General features: G+C 40.9%; 1 protein-coding gene across 2 annotated transcripts in view; it reads left to right on the top strand.

Annotated features, from left to right (window-relative positions):
- Positions 1–21,953, top strand: part of LOC118406097 (vacuolar protein sorting-associated protein 8 homolog) — a 44,563-nt gene that overhangs the window by 742 nt on the left and 21,868 nt on the right. The window contains exons 2-21 of one of the 2 annotated variants that reach the window (XM_035805960.1): positions 319–396; positions 981–1,193; positions 1,812–1,899; positions 2,141–2,265; positions 2,565–2,651; positions 3,257–3,478; positions 4,405–4,584; positions 5,690–5,767; positions 6,284–6,464; positions 8,601–8,839; positions 9,925–10,064; positions 11,233–11,371; positions 12,176–12,277; positions 13,447–13,596; positions 14,231–14,299; positions 14,977–15,130; positions 16,107–16,255; positions 18,700–18,876; positions 19,949–20,116; positions 21,611–21,709. In XM_035805960.1, coding sequence (XP_035661853.1) covers positions 319–396; positions 981–1,193; positions 1,812–1,899; positions 2,141–2,265; positions 2,565–2,651; positions 3,257–3,478; positions 4,405–4,584; positions 5,690–5,767; positions 6,284–6,464; positions 8,601–8,839; positions 9,925–10,064; positions 11,233–11,371; positions 12,176–12,277; positions 13,447–13,596; positions 14,231–14,299; positions 14,977–15,130; positions 16,107–16,255; positions 18,700–18,876; positions 19,949–20,116; positions 21,611–21,709 — 2,838 coding nt within the window. The remainder of the gene's footprint in view (positions 1–318; positions 397–980; positions 1,194–1,811; positions 1,900–2,140; positions 2,266–2,564; positions 2,652–3,256; positions 3,479–4,404; positions 4,585–5,689; positions 5,768–6,283; positions 6,465–8,600; positions 8,840–9,924; positions 10,065–11,232; positions 11,372–12,175; positions 12,278–13,446; positions 13,597–14,230; positions 14,300–14,976; positions 15,131–16,106; positions 16,256–18,699; positions 18,877–19,948; positions 20,117–21,610; positions 21,710–21,953) is intronic. The other variant, XM_035805961.1, reaches the window with a different exon arrangement.

The raw sequence follows: 21,953 nt of genomic DNA, 5'->3' as shown, positions 1-21,953 counted from the left end.
CCTCTCCCTATGTTTGATTAACATGCCATGTGATATCTGTGAGTCAAAGGTCTATTGTATAAAACAGATAAACAGAACTGCAAAAAAGTGAGTGCCAGCTTCTGTAGTCATTGTTCTACTTCTACTTCTACACAATACTAGACAAAACCCCTTTCTGTTATGATAACTTGAAGATTTGAATAAGGTGGCTTTCTTATATACGATACATATAGAGAGAATAATAGCTGAAGTTTTGGGAATTGAAATAAGCTTGGTTACCAGATAAACGTATTGAACAAACATAACCTGTACTAAGAAATCGTCCTGTGTTTTGCCCAGATGGAGCAGTTGGACGACAGCGAGTTTGACCTCCCAGAGGTCGTTGCCCCGCCATCGCTGGAGAGCATCCTAAATGAGGTACATTGTAGGCATGTTGTGTTTGTAGAGGACTGATGTAATAATAAGGTGCTTATCTAGAAAAAAATGCATGCCCCCATGCATTAGTTGCGTGTGTGAGAAAAGCCGTATGTCACCCTGCGCCCGGTTTAAAATCGTAGTTTGCGAGGATTTGGAGTTCATTTTTTGCGGTAGCGGAAGGTATGCGTGCCTTGAACGTTAGACTTAAAAAGAGTGCAAGTCTTGGCCAACATTCTGCATGGCAATATCAATCATTTTCAGTAGGTTTGACTTTGGCAGGGTAAGTTGAATTCTCATAAAAACATGCTCAACTTATTGCTCATGGTCAATTGATCAACACTACTCTACAACATCTCTATATTGGCCACCAGTCTATAAAAGTGGCCACATTCCTCCAGTCCCTTGAAAGTTGAATGGCCGCTATAGACAGGTTTGACTGTAGTGAGTGTTTTAAAGGACAGAAATTTTAAGTATACTATGATATCACATGAAGAAGTATGATGATGAATTGTCAGAAGTTTATGGGTTATAGGTTATAGATATTTAGTTTCACTTGTTCACATAATTTTTTTTCTACACTATAGCCCGATGACGACAGTTTCAACTTGGACGAGCAAAACCTCGACATCTTTCAAGATGCGAGCGGCGAAACTTCCTCATTGGTCAGCCTGGAGTCGCTGGCCTCGGACAAACCCCTTGCGCCCAAAAAGAAGGCTCACGTCCAGTACGCCAGCCACGGTTCTATCCTACGCCATGTCGTGTTAAAGGGCGTGTCGGCGCAAGTCATGTCGGCTGCTGTAAGTAGCACCACAACCAATCAACTTATTGCCTTCGCCAGAGGCAATCGGTTGAGCCAGGGCTTGTTGGGTCTGTATGTAGATCAAATCAAATCAAATTCAAACTTTTCAATTGCGTCGATTTTACAAGGAAATTCTACTCCAGTAACAAGTTGATAATGCAAATACAGTACATTGGCAATTAAAATCAAGAGATAGGTGGAAATACATTTATTTTTTTTCAAACCATTTCACGTGTCAGTTAGTTAAAATCTCGTATGTACCAACACAACAATATCAAAACAACTGAGATCAACAGCATAAAACTTAAGAAGTTGTGATAAGTGCCTATTGTGAAAAGGAAGGTCAAGTTAAAAAATGGTTTACCTGCCATTTTCCTACAGTACTGCAGCGGGCTGTGTATGTTTGTATGTTTGTGGACAACATTATTCAAGTTTAGTTGGGATGGATAAAATGAAATGTCCAACTAGTACTGCTACAACTACAAGCCCATGTTCATGACGTTTGCTATTTCAGTAGATTATACTCTTTTGCATCATCATGTCATGAATGAGGGGGAGGGGCTGTAAGATTTACAAATATTTCAGGTATATTTTCTAATTTTTTGTTTCCCTACAGGACAGGGTAGACGCGGGCATGCCTACCGCCATGGCGGTCTCACACCTGGTTGCTATTGGATCATCTCATGGTCTCATCCTGGTGTTTGGTAAGTGCTGCATGTACACCGTGGCATCACAGTCTCTAATTGGTGATATGGAAGCTTTTTGGATATGCATAAAAAAAATCATGTATCCTATATACAAAGCAAGCATAAAGAACCCTATGACTAAGGGAAAAAAGGAGATATCTCCTCCTTTGTTGGGTGTGTTTCCCCTGAGTTTTGACTATTGAACCTTGCTTTGCGAGGGATGACATGAAGAAATTTCTTCTTCATCTTGGTTTATCAGACCCAAAGCAGGTTCTGAAGTGGTGTCTTGGTAGTACAGCTGTTGGTGCTCAGTACGGGGCTGTATCTGCCCTCAGTATCAACCATGACTGCACGAGACTTCTCAGTGGATTTGCCAAGGGACAGGTGAGAATACTGTAATAAGGAAAAGGCAGAAGTGTTTGTGATGTATTTATGATATATAGTGTTTGTGACGTATTTATGATATATAGTGGTGAAGCCATCGCTACAAACTACAAAGCAATGTAGCTGTTCTGTCCATCTGTGACCATTGTGAAAATTTCCTGACACACCTACAATGTGCTCATGTGTTTGTGCATGTGACAGTGAGCATGAGAAGCATTGTAGTCGTATAATCATTGTGTTGTATTTTATATTGTACCAGTAGAAACATATCAATAAATTTATATAACCTTACCTCACAGATAACAATGTGGGACCTGACAACAGGGAAGCTCCTGAGAACAATCACTGATGCCCATCCTCCTGGAACTGCTGTCTTACACATCAAGGTACTGTAAATCGTTAAATACTCGTCCGTTTCTTCATGTATATACTATTAGTTTTTTGCAATGAAAACACCACACTTCAAACATATGCTGTCCTTTATTTTGTAACAGCAAACTCAAAGACTCTTAATTTTTCTTCTTCTGCAAATTTGAAGTGTCATCTTAAGTAAATGAATTCCCAGGTACATGTGCTGTATTCTTGTAGGCTTATGAGATTTCGGCTGCAATTTGTCACTGACATATGAGCACATGAAATTCATTCATACTTGAGACTGAAAGTTGTTGTATACAGGAGCTATTGCAAATACATTTCAGATCATGTTTTGTGCAGTATAGAAAAATGCTAAGACTTTACTTCCAACACTGAATTAAACTAATAGTATAGGGATTTACCCCTCTAAATAAATTTTTGGTCAATCTCCGTCGACCTTGTTCACAGAATGACGGCAGTGACGTCAGGATTTACCACTTTTGCAAGAGGGGGTCAAAAGTATTAAAAAGTCTATGTCGGCCCCTGTCTCTCTTGGGGGTGGGCTCTAATGTACACTGCCTCCTTCACTCCTCCTTTATTTGCATTAATTGTGTTTTATTTTGTACTGTTTCTACAGTTCACAGATGACCCTACGCTAGCTGTGTGTTGTGACAGCGGTGGATCAGTCTTCGAGCTCAGCTTTAAGCGGTTGATGGGCATGCGGACGTGCGAGTCTCGTTGTCTGTTCTCCGGCGCTCGCGGCGAGGTGACGGCCATCGAACCGCTCCTGGCGACAGAGAGCGTCCAGGACCATCCAATGAAGGAAGTCAGTCTGCTGGCAATGGCTTCTCTGTCCAAGGTACTGAAAGTAAAAGATCTTCTGGTACCAAACCTCAGTCTGGCAAGATTGTTAGGAGCTACAGTTACTGTTACAGTTAGTAGGATTGGTGGCATAGTTAGAGTTTGGACCCCCTATGCTGTGATTTGGACCCCCTATGCTGTGATTTGGACCCCCTATGCTGTGATTTGGACCCCCTATGCTGTGATTTGGACCCCCTATGCTGTGAGTTGTACCCTCTATGCTGTGATTTGGACCTCCCTATGCTGTGACACTTGAACCCCCCATGCTGTGATTTGGACCCCCTATGCTGTGATATTTGGATCCCCTATGCTGTGATTTGGACCCCTATGTTGAGATATTTGGATCCCCTATGCTGTGATTTGGACCCTCTATGCTGTGATACTTATACCCCTATGCTGTGCTTTGGACCCCCTATGATTTTATATTTGAATCCCCTATTCTGTGATTTGGACCCCCTATGCTGTGATTTGGACTACATATGCTGCTATTTGGACCCCATATTTGGACTCCCTACACTGTGTCCCTATGCTCTGAGTTGAACCCCATATGCTGTGATTTTGATCCCTTATACTGTGATTTGGGCCCAGAACCTTTCTTTTAGGATAGCGCTGTGCAACTAAAGACATCAATGGTGTTAGGTTTCCCTGGCCATGGTACTGAAATGCTAATATCTGTCATGAAATGCTTATAATCTAGTCTAATTTATTATACATAATAAATAAATAATTCTTTGACAACAAAGGGCAATATACAAAGATTTATGTATAATTACAACTGGACTAAATGTAAAACATGCCTGATTATTTTTCTGTGCAGTGTATTGATAGTATTTGGCTCATATATTTTGTATATTGTGGTGTTTGAGAATTACTTTTGCGTAAGATTTTCTATTATTTTGATTTACCATTTTTGTCTCCCTCCAGATGTTGATCGTGAGTCTGAAGCCCCACCTGAAGGTACTGTTCGCCCACCCCCTGAAGGGAGAGCCCACCACCCTCCCCGTGCTGGCCTGGCAGTTCGTCATGATACAGATCACAGACACCACCCGCATCGTAGACCCGGTCCTGGCGTTTGGCAGGGGAAACAAGCTCTTCTTCTTCCAGGTAGGTAACCTTTATCCGTGGGGTAACCTATATCCAGATCACGGACTTTCGGCAGGGGAAACAAGCTCTTCTTCTTCCAGGTAGGTAACCTTTATCCGTGGGGTAACCTATATCCAGATCACGGACGTTCGGCAGGGGAAACAAGCTCTTCTTCTTCTAGGTAGGTAACCTTTATCCGTGGGGTAACCTATATCCAGATCACAGACACCACGTGCATCGTAGATCCCGTCCTGGCGTTCTGCAGGGGAAACAAGCTCTTCTTCTTCCAGGTAGGTAACCTTTATCTGTGGGGTAACCTATATCCAGATCACAGACACCACGTGCATCGTAGATCCCGTCCTGGCGTTCTGCAGGGGAAACAAGCTCTTCTTCTTCCAGGTAGGTAACCTTTATCTGTGGGGTAACCTATATCCAGATCACAGACACCACGTGCATCGTAGATCCCGTCCTGGCGTTCTGCAGGGGAAACAAGCTCTTCTTCTTCCAGGTAGGTAACCTTTATCTGTGGGGTAACCTATATCCAGATCACAGACACCACGTGCATCGTAGATCCCGTCCTGGCGTTCGGCAGGGGAAACAAGCTCTTCTTCTTCCAGGTAAGTACATTTATGCTACTTCACCTTTATCCGTGGGGTAGCCTATATTCAGATCACGGACACCATCCGCATCCAGGATCCTGTTCTTGAGTACCGCAGGGGAAACAAGCTCTTCTTCTTCCAGGTAGGACCTAGGAAAAAAAATGCTGTGTTTCCTGTTTCAGTCCAGAAAAAAATGGGGTCGGTAGGTAGGTAGGGATTATCTTTTTCCCTTATAATTCTTTTTAAGCTAGCCAAAATTCTAGTGAGACACATTACAATATGGTTGAACAAAGTAAACTGAAATGCATGACGACACTCGTCTTTCCATGTCAAACTTTAACTTTGTGCGTAATAGATACATGTATCCTTTATTAGATAGGACAAGCAGTGTTTTTTCTTCAATAGGAAGCAGGCTGGAGCTCAACTGTGAGGATTCTACCTGTTGAGCTACAAGAACATCCCACCTTCACCTCTCAGAAATAAGTTCCAATGTTCCATCTATATTTTTGGTCTTTTTCACTTTTCAGGTTTCCTACCAGGAGGATGAGATCAAGTTCTCAGCCCTACAGAAGATGGAGCTACAGTATGTCATCATTGCTGTCACTGTAAGTCTGTCCATTCAAATACAATGTACACATAGTTCAAACAAGAAAAGCTGCTAGAAGGCCCAAACTTCATTGTTATAGACAGAGGGGGGGGGGGGGGAGAGCCGAAAGAAAAAGAAAAAACTAGATAGAGCACTCTTAATCTACTTAGACAAGTTAACTTTTTATTTTATTTATTCAAGACATAATGTACAAAAGTACATAATGTAGCAAGTCCATACTGTTTTTTTATATGATCAGACATGTACCTGGGCTGTAATTATGTTCAATATTGGTGTTCCGACCTTTCTGTATTGAATGTACGGCCCGGGGCTCCTACGATTCAAACAATTAGGCCCACTGTCAGAAATTCAAACAAGTGTTCTCAAGCCAAACTGGCATTGCATTGGTGCTTTTGTTCAAAGTGCTGAATAAATTGTTAGCGCAATGTGCATTAATGTCTTTATCTTCAATATTAAGCGTATAACCAAAGGAAGGCATTTTTTTCTTACATTGTAAGTCCCTTCTATTCCACAGTGGGTGAACTCCAGAACCCTGGTACTGGTGGATGCGTATGAGAAGGTGCATGTGTTGGATGTGCGTACTGAGGAGGAGTTAGAAGTGATTGACATCTCAGACGTACAGTTGGTCTATGCCAGCAGCTTCTTCAAGTCACTGGCTACAGGAGGAAACGTGAGCAAGGCTCTGGCCTTGGCTGGTATGTAAACTTTATACTGTGTTTGCTTATGATACAACTTTAAACTTTATAAACATACGCAAAAATAAAGCACTTTAAGTTACCAACAAGCTTTTGATCAGTCCTCTGATCCTTTTCAAGTAAAAATGACCCAAAGCCTAAGTCATACATCCAGACCGGAAGTGATGTCAGCAAAGAGTCAAAGGTGGTTGGAAGTCGGTATCGGCCCCCGTCTCGGTTGAGGGAAGGTTGGTGGGCTCTGATGTAAATGGCCTCTTTCACCCCCAGAGAAAGTAATCCTGTTTTGAATCCAATATCTGCGTCTTGTTAAAATCCACAGAATGACTCTATATTTGTTTGTTTGTCTGTTTGTAACCCTATAAGCCACCTCATGTGCATTACACAACAGGTTTGTACTGAAGTGTACAAGCTGCCTATCCGGATATATTTGTTTGATCCACTTTACACTGGGAGGGACCCTTACTTTTTTCGATAAGTGTGGTAGGTTCTTTAACATGCTCAAGGTGGGGCGCTCCTCAAACACATGACCTCCATTTAACGTTCCATCCGAGGGACGTCTCTAACCAAAGCTAGGTACTCATTTTAACCTCATTCAAGTGAGGATATGGTGTGAAGTGCCTTTCCGAAGGACATGATATCGGGATCTGTCAGAAATTCGAACTCGGTGCCTCCAGGTTTTGAGTCAAACTGAACTGAGTCAATATCTCTAACCACTAACCGCAACCACTGTGCCACCCTAACTTGTTTTAGGACAAGTAAATGCAACATACATTATTTTGTAATTCATATTGTACCAATTTGTTCCTTACCACAGTTTGTAATATACAAAAAGGAGGTCAAAGAAATTAGAAACACCAAGGGTGACTCAGTTGGCCATGAATTATTATAATATAATAATAGGACCAGTAAACACACATTTTAATTTAACCAAATTTCGTTTTGTCAACTAAAGGTTTCATTTTGTTACTAATAATTGGTAAATCCCAGGTGTAATTTGTAACAACAAATTTTGAATAGTTCTAATGTATTGAATTATACATTCTCTAATACTATCTTTCTCTAGTATTAGTACAACAGTACTATACATGATCAGTAGTGCTACTACTAGTACTAGCATGTTTTTGTTTTACCCCAAAACCAGTCCAACTACTTGTATGCCCAAATGTAGACACTTGTTACAGTTCAGTGATCACAGTTACAGTATTCTAAATCCTAGCATTGTAAACAGAAACATTTCAGTACTGTGCTCAGTGCTCACAAAAACTGGTAGAATATGTGAAACAATGAGCAAAATAATTTGTTAGAATAATGAGTGAAGATAAGAAAGCTCAGGCCTCCAAGGGTCAAAACTTGAGGCATGGGACTGAGAAGGTTAAACATGCAGCTAAGAAATATGGGGCACAACTCAAGACAAAAGTACAGACGGGTGAGTATCAATGTGGATAGACTTATCTGAGTGCTCAAAATGCATTCAGCTTTGTAAACTTAAGGTACAGCTTATCAAGAGACTTTTTACATGTTGAAGAAAAGAGAGAGTACAGTAGTCAGCCAAATCAAAAATTATAGTAATAGCTACTGTTACATAATTAATCATTTGTTTTTGCATACCCGGTAAAATGTCTTATTGGGTAACTCACCAGGTTTGTACTATACAATACAAGCTACATATTACATGTATCTCCAGGGACACTGTCAGATTTATTTCATCCACTTACACTGGGAAATACTGTAAATGCAGAAACTTTCACGGTGGTTTTATTTTCGCAGTTTTTACGGTAGCCGCTTCACTGCGAAATTGAAACCATGGCAAACATTTCTCAATGGCAGTAAGAGACTACAGTGCATGGTGCTACCGCGAACTAAAAACCACCATGAAAAGTCCCTTTTCCCGCTACCACGAAATTAAAGCCTTTTCAATAAGGATGGTAGATTCTTTAAAGTGCTGGAGGTGTGGCTCTCCCCAAACAAAGGGCCTCCATTTTACGTCCTATCCGAGGGACTGCCCTAACTGAAGCTAGATCTTGGGAATGTACTGTTGCAATGAACCAGTAAATACTGTACATAGCGTCTGTCGTGACCAGTGGAAGAATATCACTTCAGTGAGCTTAACTGGATCAATATTACTTTCACTTTCAGGCGAGCGAGCATGTTACAACTCAGTGGTCAGTTTCAGTAACCAGCTGCTGTTCCTGGGCACCAAGTCCATCCACGTGATGACCATCCGGACCTGGATGGAGCGGATTGACCTGTTGGTCAAGCAGAACAAGTACATCGAAGCACTGTCCATGGCCGAGTCATTCTATCTGGGGAGGGCACGGGCAGTGGTGGGTCTACATGGGGGATTGGACAGGAGGACACAGATTATTGCAGACAAGGTATGACAGTTTTAGAGACTTTTTTCATTATTTCTAAGTACATCGAGGCCCTGTCCATGGCCGATTCATAGTATTTCTACATACGCATGGGCAGGGCACGGGCAGTGGTGGGGCTTGGACAAGAGGACACAGATCATTGCAGACAAGGTACAGTATTAGAGATTTTTGTTCATTATTTTTCATTGAATGAAAGATCTTTAAAGCTGAGTACATTGAGGCCCTGTCCATGGCCAAGTCATTCTACTTGGGGAGGGCTCGGGCAGTAGTTGGGCTACATGGGGGTTTGGACAGAAGGACACAGATTATTGCAGACAAGGTAAAGTAACATTTTTTTAGATTTTTTTCATTATCTTTCATTGAATAAAGACCTAATAGTATAAAGTACATTGAGGCACAGTGGCATTGGCTGAGTCATTCTATATGGGGAGGGCACGGGCAGTGGTTGGGCTACATGGGGGCTTGGACAAAAGGACTCAGATCATTGCAGATAAGGTACACAGTCTTGATATGATATGATAGTGCCATTTAAAAAAAATTTTTTAAGAATAGTGGAGGGATGTTGTCAATTTCCTGTACAAAGCATGCGTAGTCCAGTGGTTTAAGCCTCTAGAACTAGATGCTATGAGTTCAATTCAATGTGTCGCTCACCCAACATGTTACTGGAAGGGTTGCAGTCTTTAGGATGGGACATTAAGCCATGGTCTACTGTTCATTGTGCTTGTCAAAGAGAGCTTAGCCTTAGAGCATTTCCCTGAACAATAAACCTGTAAATACTGTACATAGCATCTTTCTTCTCTGTCACGACCAGTGGAAGACTAGCTCTTCAGTGAGCTGAACTGGATTGAGACCACTTTCCTTTCCCCCTTTCACATTGTGGAGTTGTGTAAAAAGGTGTATTGCATAATTATTCTAAAGCTTTATGAGAGTTGAAATTGCTGTCAGATAGCTCACAGTTGAAGACTGTGGCCATATGTCACCAAGGAGCATCCCTTGCCAATCTGAGTTATATGATTGTTTCTTAGAGTATGAGGGCACAGGTTCTCAGTTAGAAAAAAACAGCTGTGTTAACTTTGTTTTTCCTTTAGATGCTGGATTTGTTGCTGACGTACGTCGACGTATCCATGACGACTCAGTGCCCTGCCAGTGGGAAGATAGAGGTCCTGGTACAACACTACCAGACTGTGGTACCTGTGTGTGTGGACTACTGTCTGCTGCTGGGGAAAAGGTAAAGTACAGCTCTATGGTACCAGACTGTGGTACCTGTGTGTGTGGACTACTGTCTGCTGCTGGGGAAAAGGTAAAGTAGAGCTCTATGGTACCAGACTGTGGTACCTGTGTGTGTGGACTACTGTCTGCTGCTGGGGAAAAGGTAAGTAGAGCACTATGGTACCTGTGTGTGTGGACTACTGTCTGCTGCTGGGGAAAAGGTAAAGTAGAGCACTATGGTACCAAACTGTGGTACCTGTGTGTGTGTGGACTTAACTGTCTGCTGCTGGGGAAAGAATAAAGTAGAGCACTATGGTACCTGTGTGTGTGGACTACTGTCTGCTGCTGGGGAAAAGGTAAAGTAGAGCACTATGGTACCAAACTGTGGTACCTGTGTGTGTGGACTTACCTGTCTGCTGCTGGGGAAAGAATAAAGTAGAGCGCTATGGTACCTGTGTGTGTGGACTACTGTCTGCTGCTGGGGAAAAGGTAAAGTAGAGCACTATGGTACCAAACTGTGGTACCTGTGTGTGTGTGGACTTAACTGTCTGCTGCTGGGGAAAGAATAAAGTAGAGCGCTATGGTACCTGTGTGTGTGGACTACTGTCTGCTGCTGGGGAAAAGGTAAAGTACAGCTCTATGGTACCAGACTGTGGTACCTGTGTGTGTGGACTACTGTCTGCTGCTGGGGAAAAGGTAAAGTAAGAAGCTCTAACTGGTACCAGTCTGTGGTATCTGTGTGTGGACTACTGTTTTTTACTGGCTATTCAGATACAGATACACTTAAATGTGTTATTACCAAAGGGCAGTTGTACCAGCTATACAAAATTTATATGCTGAATACAGAAGCTGGACCAGGTGTGTTAAGCTGAAGGGTGGTTGTACCAGCCTTACAGATACAGAATCTTAATGGTGTTACACTGAAGAGCAGTTACAAGTATACTCACTATACACTCAGTCAGATACAGTCGATACAGAAGCTAGTATTTTACATTCAAGGCAGTTATACTGGCCTTACAGATACAGTTACATAAGCTGGACATGTCATGCAGAATGTTGGTTATACCAGCTATACAGATACAGAAGCTGGTGTGTTACACCGAAGGGCAGTTTTAACGGGCTAGTAATATATACAGAGTATGAGGTGCATCTTTTCTGGACTTAACCAACATTTATTTCACTCCTAGGAACCCCACCCTGATGAAGGACATACTGTTTGGTGGGATCTATGACCGGTTCTGTCAGGACCCGATCGCCCGCGGAGTGTTCCTGGAGTGTCTGGAACCCTACATTCTCAACGACAACCTGCGTTCAGTTACTCCTCAGGTAATTGAACAATGTATAGTTCTTCTTTGTCTTGTATCTTAAATGTGTAAGAGATTATAGTAGTTGTTATGTTTACCTTGAAGTTCACAATTTTTACTCCATTGTTTCTACTTCTTCTCCAAATAAGGTCAATGTCCTGGACTAGACAGAATGGTTTATTTCTTTCACAGCCAAGTCACAGCCTGAAAGCTGAATGATTAGTAGGCTTGTTTACATTGCGTACTACTCACAAAGACATTGTAACATAAACAATACAAATTAGATGTATAGCAAAAATATTACGAGGAATGAACATTACAAATACAAGGAGTACAATGTCTTAAAAGCAAATTGAAATAGGGTTAAAAGTACGATTTTTAAAAGTCTGATTATGCTAAAACTAATTGGTCTGTTTTACAAAATTAGCTGAAAACTGATCGTCCAGTCTGGTAAAATAGTATACAGTTCATTCAATAGTTCCGACTAGACAGCTGTCACCATAGTTACTAAGTGTGTAGTAGCAGACAACCTGTAGTGTTGATGACATAATGTAGCAAGTAGCAGGACAGAGCTGGGGCTGGTCAGCATATGTGTTGTTGATGAGTAGTTTATTAGGCTAGACCCCCCCCCCCATGTGATGGATAACATCATTTATTTGCTTGCAAATCTAACATTTCTAGACTATGCTAAACAATTTCTAACTTTATCACACAATCTGCTTGCTATGTTTCTGCAGTTTGACTTAAAGAGTCAGTAGGGGGCATTGTATGTCCATGTTGTTGAGTTTGGGTTTTCTCAACCTGTGTTTCTCCATTCATGATTTAGGTTATGAAGGACTTCATGGAACACTACCAACACAAGGGACTCCTACAGAACATAGAGGCCTGTATTGTGCACATGGATGTGGCAAATCTGGATGTGCATCAGGTAATAGTGAATTCAGTCACATTCTTGGCATCCTCACTCCATACATGAACCATTTTCATGGTTCAGACATTATATGGTTATAAGCCAGGGTTCGAAATAGACATACTTAACTTGCAATTTGCACATAATTTTTGAGATTTGCATGTAAAAATTTTCTGAACTTGCAATCTTGCATGTTGAAAATACATGGCCTATAGCAAAAATACTGAGGCCACGATGCCTTTGTTTATCTGCAGGGATCGTCACCGGTTGTCAGTAGGTGTTATAAACAATCAACTTCGGCTTTGCTGCAAACTAACATGCTGATTGTGTGGATATCTTTCCAAAATCTGCAGTTCTGTCTATATTTTCATGTGCCAATTTCAGTCCATCAACAGTGACAGAATGGGCAAAATTCTTATCCATCCAGAGCAGCAACATTCCACCAAAGTACAGAATGATGGATGGTGGCTAGAACATTGCAGTATAGACTAGTTGTATTTTGCATGTAAATAAAATTATTCTAAATTGCACGTAAAATTTTTGCCAACTTGCAATTTTGCATGTAGCAATAAAAAAGTATTTCGATCCCTGTAAGCCAGTGGTATAAACTGAATCCCACATACCCTTCACAAAGTCATCCTGCTCTGTATACAAAATGCTCACACCTTGCTAGTGTATCCGATGTTGAAAAACATGCCAAAGAACAACCAGAGCCAAACTTGTTTTTGGAAAGTACAAATGTAGGTGCCACTAACAACTACCTGGTATCTTTAATGTCTGTGCTGGTTCTATCAATCAATCAATCAATCAATCAATCAATCAATCAATCAATCAACCAACCAACCAATCAATCAAGCAAGCAAGTGGTTTATTTGTCAAAAGGCAAGGCAGCCAAAGGCCGAATTATGCCTTCTTTACTATACAAAGTATTGCACTACACCATGTTGTTGGTCTTGCATTGCATACATGTATTACAGACATTACAAACAGAGAGAATTACTGACCAAGCAGAGGTTTAGTGGGAAAATCGTGAGCTTTTTCTTTCGTTGGGCCTGCTGATAGAGACAAACATCACTATTAGGGAAAGGTCACGATTTTCCCTATCAGCCTCTGCTTGGTGAGTACAGAAAGATACAATAACAGAAAATGCTTATTAATAATTGAATATTTGACATTTCTCCTGCCAGGTTGTGGTTATGTGCTGGCTCCATGGCCTGTATGATGCCCTGATCTACATCTATAACAAAGGCATGCAGGACTACATCACTCCACTAGAGGAGCTGCTCAGGGTTCTACAGAGCGCCATCAAGTCCAACAAACAGCTCACAGACGACCAGGTATGGTGGAAGGCATTTTTGGCAACACCCTCTTTATTTGACCAGTCGGTGTCTGGGGTAGGTGACGTCTTTTCTAGAATGAAGAACTTCCTTCATCTCTTCAGGAATGTCCTCATCATTGCACTTTTGTCCCAGAATTATCATTTTCATGTTCCTCGTTTGTGGATATGTATAGTAATTACACGTTACAAAAAACTATACTACATTTATGTCTGAACTGTAATTTCAACCCTCATAATTCCAATGGGTACCTTAAGACTGACACATTAAAAGGAAAGTGTGTTTTGAAAGAAAGTGTGTATTAATCAAGGGAATTGTGTACTTATTAATGTCTAAAAGAAAGTTTATGATTATTATTCTCTTGAACACAATGTATATCTCAAATGTGCATATGTCAGGAATGACTGATACTATATTGTTTGGAGTTGAAAAACTTTTTCCATTTTAGGAAAGTCATTTACTTCATTTCTTTCCTTCATACCATAAATTTTTCTATACTTATTATTATAGTGCCTCATACATTGTAGTTTTAAGTAGAATGATTCTAGTGATTTTCTTCCTCCTAGTCTACATCTTTTCTGATCTACTTTACCCTTTTGTTGTGTTCTGTGTGTTTGTGTGTCTCCTGTTGTAGACTTCTCTAGCTGCTAGACAAAAGGACAGACTTTTCAAACTTAAGCTTCCAAAGAGTAAGAAACAACTGGTAAGGCTCTCTCTCTTAAGTATTCTTAAAGGCTAAAATTGGGTAAGTACTGTACATTATAAAATGCATCACAGTATATTACTATGCTTGTACTATGTAAACCAAAATGTATCAGGGTTGGACGAGTCCACTAGCCCTATTGTCCAAGTGAAAGGGCAAGTGAAAGTGCTGTTCAGGCAAGTGCATGTCCTACCCCACTTGTCCGATTAGGCAAGAAAGATTTTTTTTAATGAGTGAGATTTTGATATTAATATTTGGTACTTTTTACAGTTATGACATCAAGCAATGGTCAACATAAACAAATAGAGGCAATGATAAGAATTCCATTTCTGGAAGTTAAAATGGCATACACAGTATACTGTACATTCTCATAAAGTAACATTAGAATTTTGGGCAAGTGAAAATTTGAAAAAAATTGGTTCCGGCAAGTAAATTTTTTTCATGTACTTGCCCGAAAGTACAAGTGAATTTCAGAAAACTTGTCCAACTCTGAAATCTGTTAGATAATCTTATTATGGAATGCTGGAAAATAGTCCTTTTCTACGCCTGATTATGCTGGAAAAGATTCTGATTTTCTTTCTACAGTGTGGGTTTGATTGCACGTTATTGCCCTTTCAAGCTAAGTACAGAATGTGATCATGATCGTCAATATTCTAAATGTTACCCTTTTACTCCAGATTAAGCTGGGTAACAAGCTCCTGGTGTACATCAGTTGTTGCCTCGCCGGACGAGCGTATCCACTGGGAGACATCCCACCCAATCTGGTCGACACGGTCAAGTCAGAAGTCTTCAAATGTGTAACAGTACTACACACTAAAGATGGCACTGAAGGTATGTTGTGGGGACACTTCACTAATACCTGTATGGGGCGGGTAGGAATGCTGTAGGGGACAATTCAGAAATCTGCAGGGATTAAGTCTTCAAATGTGTCACGGTACTGCACACTAAAGATGGCACTGAAGGTATGCTGTGGGGACACTTCACTAATACCTGTATGGGGTGGGTAGGAATGCTGTAGGGGACAATTCAGAAATCTGCAGGGATGAAGTCTTCAAATGTGTCACTGTGACAGTACTGCACACTAAAGATGCCAGTGAAGGTATGTTGTGGGGACACATCAGTAATACCTGTATGGGGTGGGTAGGAATGCTGTGGGGTACAAATCAGAAATCTGTTTGTAGGGCTGCAAATTGGACATTAGTCCATTTTTCTGATTGCCCTGGGCAAGCAATTGGGCTAGTGTATATCCCACTTGCCCAGTCAGGCCATTACAATTTGTAAATTGTGTGTGTCCACTAGCTGGCTTAATTTCGTTCTCAGCGGTTCACCCAACTGACCAGACCTAGAAGCTGTCAAGCAATAATCTAGTAATTATAGCTCATTGCAAATTCTTGACCGAGGGCTTTTTGCAGTTATACGTTAAAATGAAAGGGGACAAACAAACCAATAGACATAAGTGTAAACAGTATGAAATTTGTCTACTCTACTCTACTCTACTCTAGATAATTTTATATGTACTATCAAGGTGTCTTGTCATTTTCTATAACTTAAAAGTACATTACATCTACACACTGAGTATGAAGTTAATACAAGCTTCTCTCCTCTTCAACTTCTGTGTGGTCTTGAGGTTTTTACATTTCTTTAAAGTTTTATTTTTGCAATTAGCAGTTCAACCAGTGGGAAAGTGTCTGTCAAATATTTGCTATTTATGTTTTGACAGGACTATAGGATTATTGGTCTATTAGGATACCTACATGCAACCTGCCAAATATTGAAGTTGAAATTTTATTTTTCCATTAATTTCCAGGTGAGCAGACCTACCCCTACCTGAGAACGCTGGTCCAGTTTGACACCAGGGAGTTTCTGAACGTTCTGGCACTCGCATTCGAGGAGCCAGAGTTCAACACTGAGGAAGGAATGAGACAGAGGCAGAGAATAGTAGACATCTTACTACAGGTAACATTATAATTGAACAATGTTGCATGGATCAAAAGTGCCCCCTATTAATGATTGGCAGTACTGCAGCGGGTTGGCGGAAACGGCTGCCCGGTCGGTCGGTGGAAACCGCTGCCCGGTTCGGTCCTGAGGTTGGTTTGGGGGGTTTCCAGTATTGCATACAGTAGTGTAAGTGAAGTAAACAAAATGCCTACTTAAATATTCCATAACGGTTGTTAGATGTAATGTTGCTAGATGTTCAAAGGAAGCTGGCCAAATTACTTATCTTTTGAAAAAAAAAATTAATTTGACATTTCTTGGTAAGATTGTCCCATTCCCAGCTGCTACTATTCGAACGTCCCCCAGTACAGAACGTCAGAAATTTGCTACGTCAAGGTTGTACAGGGTGGCGGTCCTTTGATCTAGTATACCATATGTGCCGCGGGCGCCAGCGACAAAATCAATCAATTTTGACAGCACTACCGCACCGAGCTGTCCGACATGTCCGAGGAGAAACTATCTCTAAGAACTGTAAAAGAATTCAAATTTAGTTAAATCAATACTAAAATGTACATTTACAAACGCATGGATTCAATTTTTTTGTGTCAGGTTCTGGTTTAAACTAATGTAGTCAATTATATATTAATTATGTACAATGTTTTCACATAATTTTGTTACTTCACACGAAAACGGCTCCGCCGTAGTCTTTCCTCCTCGTAAGCAAACTTGTCATCGAACATTGAATTCTTGAAAGATAAAAATGGTGATTTCACCAGTGTCTGAAGATTTCCCCCACAGCAATTCTTTGATTGATCCCGATACTATCTTCTCACATGTCGGAAATGATAAGATAATAAAGATAATAAATTTAGCCAAGGATTTAATAAATGTGTTCGTGGTCAAAGCACTGAAAGTCAGCATAATCCCATCCAGTCTCAGATCGGCAGAGCGGCTAGAGCCCAAATAACACCGCGATAAACAACGTGGCCATGGTCGGCTCGAGAAAAATTCTTAGTTAGCAATTAATCTTCAACACGAATGACTCTACTCTGATCAATAGCCACATCTTATTTGTCTAAAGCTATTCCGAAGAACAAGTAATAATTAAGTTTACTACTGTCCCCTATTAGAAGCGCCTCACACATATCCATGTGGCCACACGCACTGCGTATTTGGGGTCAACGACCTAACGTTAATGTGCGCTGCATGGAATGCCGAAAACTTCCGATGAATCAAACCAATCCAACCTATAGTTTCCCATTCCAGAGTATATAAATATAAAACTAGTGTTGGGGATTACATTTTTGAAAAGAAAAAAAATCAAGGCGCAAATCAGTTCTTACGGTGAGGACACGGCGCGGCTCATTATCGACCTTATTAGCGTTAATGAGCTGGTAGCACCGAAATCTGGTGTTCACCGAAAACGTGTACAAAGTTCGAAATTTCGCCGTGTTTGTTTTCGAATTTCCGAAATTACGGTAATGTTTACGATATTAGCGCTACTGTAAATTGTAGGGTCAGCCTACACGAGAAATGCACTTAAATTACTGCTGCAATAGCAAGCCACTTGTTTACATTTGGTATACTCGAAACCCCCAAAACCAACCTCCGGACCGGACCGGGCAGCCGTTTCCGCCGACCGACCGGGCAGCCGTTTCCACCAACCCGTACTGCAGCAGTATTGTGAAGAGGGGATGAGACAGACAGAGAATAGTAGACATCTTACTACAGGTAACTTAACCACTTTAGAGGCTTTATTCGTCCATTAGCTGTGATACAAGATGGTACACCGCTAGTCTTCCTGTAAGTTGCATGGATCAAAAGTGACCCCTATTAATGATTGGCAGTACTGCAGCAGTATTGTAAAAAAACAGGGATGGGACACTGAGACAGAGAATAGTAGACATCTTACTACTATCAGTATCAGTAGTAATTATGAAGAAGTAACATTTAAAAGTCTTGTTCTAAGAAGGCCACAGAAAATGTATTTTATGGATGATGTCCTTCGCAATGAATAATGAGATAGGGCAGAAGAAAACAAGTAGAAATACAAGATCATGGCTAAAAGTTTCATAATATTATGGATTTTTTTAAAACATTATTTGCCTTCTTGGGGAAAAGTAGTGCAAGTGTGTGCTAAGACTGGTCACCCTTGCAAACCTGGGCCCTAAAAGAGGATGAATGTAGACTGAAGGACGTGGACTTTACTTGTGTCAGAGGGGGAGCTACTCCCACAGTACATCCACCCCATTTTGCCAGGGCTGAAGATAGTTTTGACGGACTGTTATCCAGAGTAAGTCCTTCATAACACTGAAGGGAGTAAGTCTAAATGCAGTTCTCCCAGAGTAAGTCCATTTTCAAACCACTAGACTAACTACTGTAAGTGAAAAGAGTATATTGTACTTTGGTCTATGGTACGTGTTCATAAGTCTGAAGATTGTGATAAAAATTTCTCTCCCCACTAGGTGATGGTGGAGAGCGTAGGTTTCACTCCGACCCAGGTGGGCTGTCTCTTCACGTTCCTGGCACGACAGATGGCGCGACACGAGAACTCCATCCTGGTGAACAGACTTCTGTTTGAACAGGTGCTGGAGTTTCTGGCCAGTCCCGAGGACGACAGTCGGCATGAGGAGAGACAACAAGTAAGCATAACTTGAAAGTTCATCTGTGCTGGAAGAAGTCATTCTTGAACTAGTTTATTGTAATTTTCTACAAAAAAATTGGACTCACCCAAATTTTTGACTGAACAGCACCAGTCTTTGTCAAGGAATGAACTGCTGTCGTGACGTCACATTATGCAGATAGAACACGTGACTCAGTGAGCAGTGGATCATAAGTTGCAGGAAGTCTATAACGCCCACAGTTAAACTACATGTAGTTCAAGAATGCCTTCTACCAACACAGATGAACTTTCAACAGGTAGGGCTTAATATAAAAGTAACATTGGTACAGAGCAGTCTCCAAAAGCCATCCCTGTATCCTGGGACGGAAATTTTCTTATTGGGATGGACAAAAATTTCACCATGTTGGTCCATCTGTCAAAATAAATCTGAATTTTATGACATGAAAATGATTTTCATAACAGTCTTTAGAAAGAGGAACAATTAGAAAATTGGCTCCCAAACGATGAGTGGGACGGGGAAAAAAATTAAAGCTGGAGACAGCTCAAGTATTAGGTTATCATGTAATTATTAGGTTCTGATGTTGTAGGGGTATTTGTAGATAACAATTATGATAATATCAAATGTAATATTATGTACTAGTACAGAGGTTTGGGTACAGGTACCTGTACTTGTACCTGAACTATTTGACAAGTAACCTGTGGTCTTCCTAGCCTGAGTATCATCCTCCGTAGTAACCGCTGGCTCACGACTTTCGCTTGCTTCCGTCGTTAGCAAGCGAAAGTCGTGAGCCAGCAGTTACTACGGAGGATGATACTCAGGCTATGGTCTTCCATGATGACAGAAACATGAATAACAGCTAAAAGAATGTTTATTTTAACAATGGATAACAACCCACCACCCTTAACTTGAAAGTTCCTCTGTGTTGGTAGAAGTCATTCTTGAAATATTTGAACTGTGAGTGCAATTTTTGTGTTGGAAATTGCAGTTCAAACATTTCAAGAACCCACTAACCTATCAGCCTCAAAGTCTATGGCACTACCTTTCATCAATGCCCTTCAGCTGACCTTGCTTGCCCCCCTCCCCCCTCCAGGCCCTACTGGAGCTGCTGAATGCGGGAGGCTTACAGCAGGTGGATGAGGAGAAGCTCCTAAGTCTGGCGGAGAACGCTCGGTTCTACCGCGTCTGCGAACTCCTGTACGAAAAGAGGAGGGACTTTGACAAGATCTTAGCATGCTATCTTAGAGATGCTGCCAGAAGGGTAAGTCTCTCCAGTGTAGAACTGCTCGTTTCGCTAATAGCACATTACCGTACCGTGTAAAGCTCCTGAACCAAGATGGGTACTTTGTGTATAGTAGCGAATCTTTCTTTGTGTAGTAACTGACCAGTTATTGTAAACAGTAGATGTTATGTTGTGACTCGATCATTTTAAAAGTGTTAACTTGAGTTAGAGGTTGAAATACTGAGTGTGAAAAAACGCGACAATTCAGCCATTTGTAAATGTGCTGCAAATGTTTTTAATGTCAATGGCAATAATAAACCATTTCTCTCTCTCTCTCTCTTTGTTGAGGTAGAATAACACAGTATTTCTCTGTGACCCCTATGCCATGGTCAATGGTACACGTAGTTATATGTAGTTACAAAATAGTGCGTCGCAGTTCTTTGTTGGGGCTGTAGAGTCTTTTGAAAAGGACGTAAAATTTGGCCCGTGTTTGAGTAGGTGACTTGAGTGCATCAAAGAGGAAGGGCTAGCCAACCGTCCCTGTAAAAATATACCCCTTTAAGCTAAAAGAAACAGCAAGGAAACCTCCAGCCCTACATTGTACGTGTCATGTTGTATATGGCATTACAAGGTGTTGAGCAACAACAATCAATGAAAAACTTGTCTTTAAAACTTTAGTTACTACCATTATGATATTGATTGTATGATTGAACAGTCCATGGTTCAGTATCAGGTCTCACTGTCAAAAAGTGCCAAAATCTCCCAGTCAAAGTTAAACACTGCACCTGGAAATTTCAGCCATTCTATTTTGCAATCCACTTATATTGGCAGTCTTAGTACCCGTTGCATGAATGTAAAATATTATTATACATGTAGAGACTAGTAGTATGATATACTTTGTTCTGCTACCTTTAGTTTCATAGATGAAAAGCGCCCCCTAATAATCATTGGCAGTACTGCAACATTATTGTGACACTGTTGATCTGCAATGATTTTTTCAACAGCTAGGGGTCCCCACTGCTATGTCAGTTGACATGTATAGTTACATTCCATACAAATTGCATTGTACAATTATATCGTTCATTCAGCTTACTAGACATGACTTCCCTTGCGAAAGTGGTGCTCAGTGCAGCATTGGAGCCAGAAGCAGAAGTTTTGAAGAAACTATCTTTAGCTACAATTTTTTAAAGGTGATGTGTTACCACTCGATAATCACCGTGACAGGAAATGGCACCAATGCAGCACCATCCCCTCTAATTGCTTCAAAGCTTTCCTTCCTTGACAGTTTGAGAAGTTTGAACGATAAATGATGATTAATGGTCTACACATTAGGGTAGCATTGGTGCCCAAGTGCCTTGGGATCTTGACTGAGGTGGCACCAATGCTAAAAGTGCTGGACTAAGGTGACAATGGTGCCGGTCTCATGCTGCACTGCACACCACTTTTGTAAGGGTAGAAAGTTTGTTTCAAACATTGTCCTAATCTTATATTGTGTGAGCTAAGGTTTAATCTTATGTATTTTCTTTTCTGTAGCAACAAGTGTTCTCCTTTATCCACACTGTGATGACTGCGTATGGCTACAGTAATGAGGAGAGGAATGCTGTACACAGGGAGGCCATGACACAACTGGAGGTGAGCACATACATGTGAATCTGTTAAGGTATCTCGGTTGGCTAAATTGGCATTTTGACCTTCCACTGTTTTCTTATTAATGAATTAAGAAAGAATGGAGCCATAACGAATGTTGATAGATGGGGATTAAAGAATTCTAAATCTGATTTTTTGGGGGCAAAATTGATGACGTCATCATTTTTATTACCTCTGATATTATTTTTTTCTATTACAAAATACAGCACTTTGGTACATACCTTTGTAA

Source organism: Branchiostoma floridae, chromosome 18, assembly GCF_000003815.2.
Source record: "Branchiostoma floridae strain S238N-H82 chromosome 18, Bfl_VNyyK, whole genome shotgun sequence".
In the NCBI taxonomy this organism is placed as follows: Eukaryota; Metazoa; Chordata; class Leptocardii; order Amphioxiformes; family Branchiostomatidae; genus Branchiostoma; species Branchiostoma floridae.
The sequence above is the reverse complement of the archived record's forward strand: the minus strand, read 5'-3'. Positions and strand labels throughout refer to the sequence as shown.